The sequence below is a fragment of the Drosophila subpulchrella genome, chromosome X (genome assembly GCF_014743375.2).
Source record: "Drosophila subpulchrella strain 33 F10 #4 breed RU33 chromosome X, RU_Dsub_v1.1 Primary Assembly, whole genome shotgun sequence".
NCBI lineage: Eukaryota > Metazoa > Arthropoda > Insecta > Diptera > Drosophilidae > Drosophila > Drosophila subpulchrella.
This window is the reverse complement of record NC_050613.1, coordinates 12,392,778-12,394,742: the sequence shown is the minus strand read 5'-3', so window position 1 is coordinate 12,394,742 and position 1,965 is coordinate 12,392,778. Positions and strand designations below refer to the sequence as shown.

General features: G+C 39.3%; 1 protein-coding gene across 1 annotated transcript; it reads left to right on the top strand.

Moving 5' to 3' along the window:
* The first annotated feature begins 256 nt into the window (after positions 1 to 256).
* On the top strand, positions 257 to 875 carry LOC119557390. The gene has a single exon (XM_037870134.1). The coding sequence runs from the start codon at positions 366 to 368 to the stop codon at positions 780 to 782; it is 417 nt and encodes a 138-aa protein (XP_037726062.1). The 5' UTR covers positions 257 to 365; the 3' UTR covers positions 783 to 875.
* Positions 876 to 1,965: the final 1,090 nt, after the last annotated feature.

The window sequence follows — 1,965 nt, the reverse complement described above, 5'->3', positions numbered from 1 at the left end:
CTCTTTATGACCAGCCACAAATTAGCCATCGAGAAGGAAAATAAACAGGATATTCTGTGCAGTTGAGTTGGACTTTTATTTGTATTTGTATTTATTTTTATTTTATTTGCAAGTGGGTGTATATAAAGCACCGTATATAATCAATATTCAATTTAAATTTATTTTTAGCCAGATTCATAATTCCAAATGCAGCTCCCAAAGTGACCTTTGTGAGCCCTGTCATTTCAACATGCTTTGACTTTGAGACATCCATAGTCAGTTGAAATCCATTCTCGATACCATTCAGATCGTTGGGCAGTACCAAATTTAACGTAAATTATTTCTTGAAAAACATTTCAAATTCCGTACAAATTAAAAACAGCACAATGGTGTGGAACGCCCTTTCCTTTTGGGATGGTCAACCAGTTACGTCGCCCGTTTATCCACAAATGGGGGATTTATGGAACCCCAATACCTCGGGATACCAACGAATCCAGCATACTCCGCCGAACCATCAAAGCCATCATAGCCATCTGAATCATCAGAATCATCAGAATCATCCGAACCCGAGTTGCTATAGGCATCAGCATCAACATCAGCGTATGGATATGGCGGACTATCTTCAGATGAGCTGTCCTATTCCGAATTATTGTCCGCAGATGCGGGAGCCCGGTTTGGATGATGGAGAGGCCTTCTGCGCCTACAACGGCATGGAGATGAACCAGGCCTACAGCGGGGGAGTACGACCTGGTACTGGATCTGGAGCTGGATCTGGAGCTGGAGCCCAGGGCGACTTCTGGTAGAGATTGGACCACCCGTACACGGTGTATTTTACTAAACTTTCTGTGCGTTTGGTCTTTGGAACGATTAAAATGTTTTCTTGAATAGTGAACTGACATCAGTTTTTATTGAAACTAAGAGCTTTAGATTTTTTGGGGGCTTTCTCAATGTCACGTTAACTTTTGTCATTTAGTTGCTATAATTTTTTGGAATTAATTTGTTTTTCATCATGTTGATTTTGTCTGACTGACAAACCTTAATTTACATGTTCTAGTTAAATTTGTCAGTAAAAATACCATCACAAAGGAGCAATACAAACTAAACCTGTAACATGACATTGAGAAATCCGCTCATAACATCTTTACAATGCATTACACTTGGTTAAACAAAACCACAAGTTAAATATAGTACATAAAGTCAAGTAATAGATTCATACAAATGTGGGTATGTGGAAATATGTTTATATTAATAGTATCAATTTTGCTTAATTTGCAAATGTGGCATTAATAGGGGCCATTACAATTTGGCAAGACGATGGCCATAAGACAATTGTTGCATTTACCCCTGCAATTCGATACAATTAATTTCGATTCAATTCAAATCGATTCGATTGCTCGCCTTGGTCGCTTGATATTTCTGGAATTCCCATTTACGAACTGCAGCCTGCGGCCTGTCATTGCTCGGCCTTAATTGATTTGCCTCCGCAAATATTTTGCTATAATTAAACAGTTGTCCAGGTCCGGATACCAGGATCTTCGGCTGCACTGCAGCACTTAATGGCCTGGCCACAAACATTTGTCCTGACCGTTGCTGCCAATGCCGCCGCTGGCTTTCACCTGGCTTTCACCCGGCTTTCACCCGCCTTTCAACCGACGGCTTGTTTCCTTTTCGGATCGAAGAACAGGACTCCGGGCGAGCAAATTGCAGGCGGGCAGCCGTTTCAGCAATTTTGGACCAAGTAAAAGTTGATTAATGTTCGCTATTCAATTTCGTCTGGTGCATCACTGTCTTTACGGGTATTTCGGAATTTTATAAAATCTTAAAAAAAATGATATAGACCGGAATAGAGGAGAACATGAACATTTATCAACAACAACCAAGTTAATAATTTTGTTATTATTTATTTATTGCGTTATTTTCTTACGAGTATTGATATATGGATTTAGGGAACTATGAAAACTAAAGATATCATATTAATTAAAAAGG

Excerpts from the sequence above, each read along its gene's own strand:
- LOC119557390 (XM_037870134.1), top strand. The coding sequence starts at position 366 with ATGGTGTGGAACGCCCTTTCCTTTTGGGATGGTCAACCAGTTACGTCG.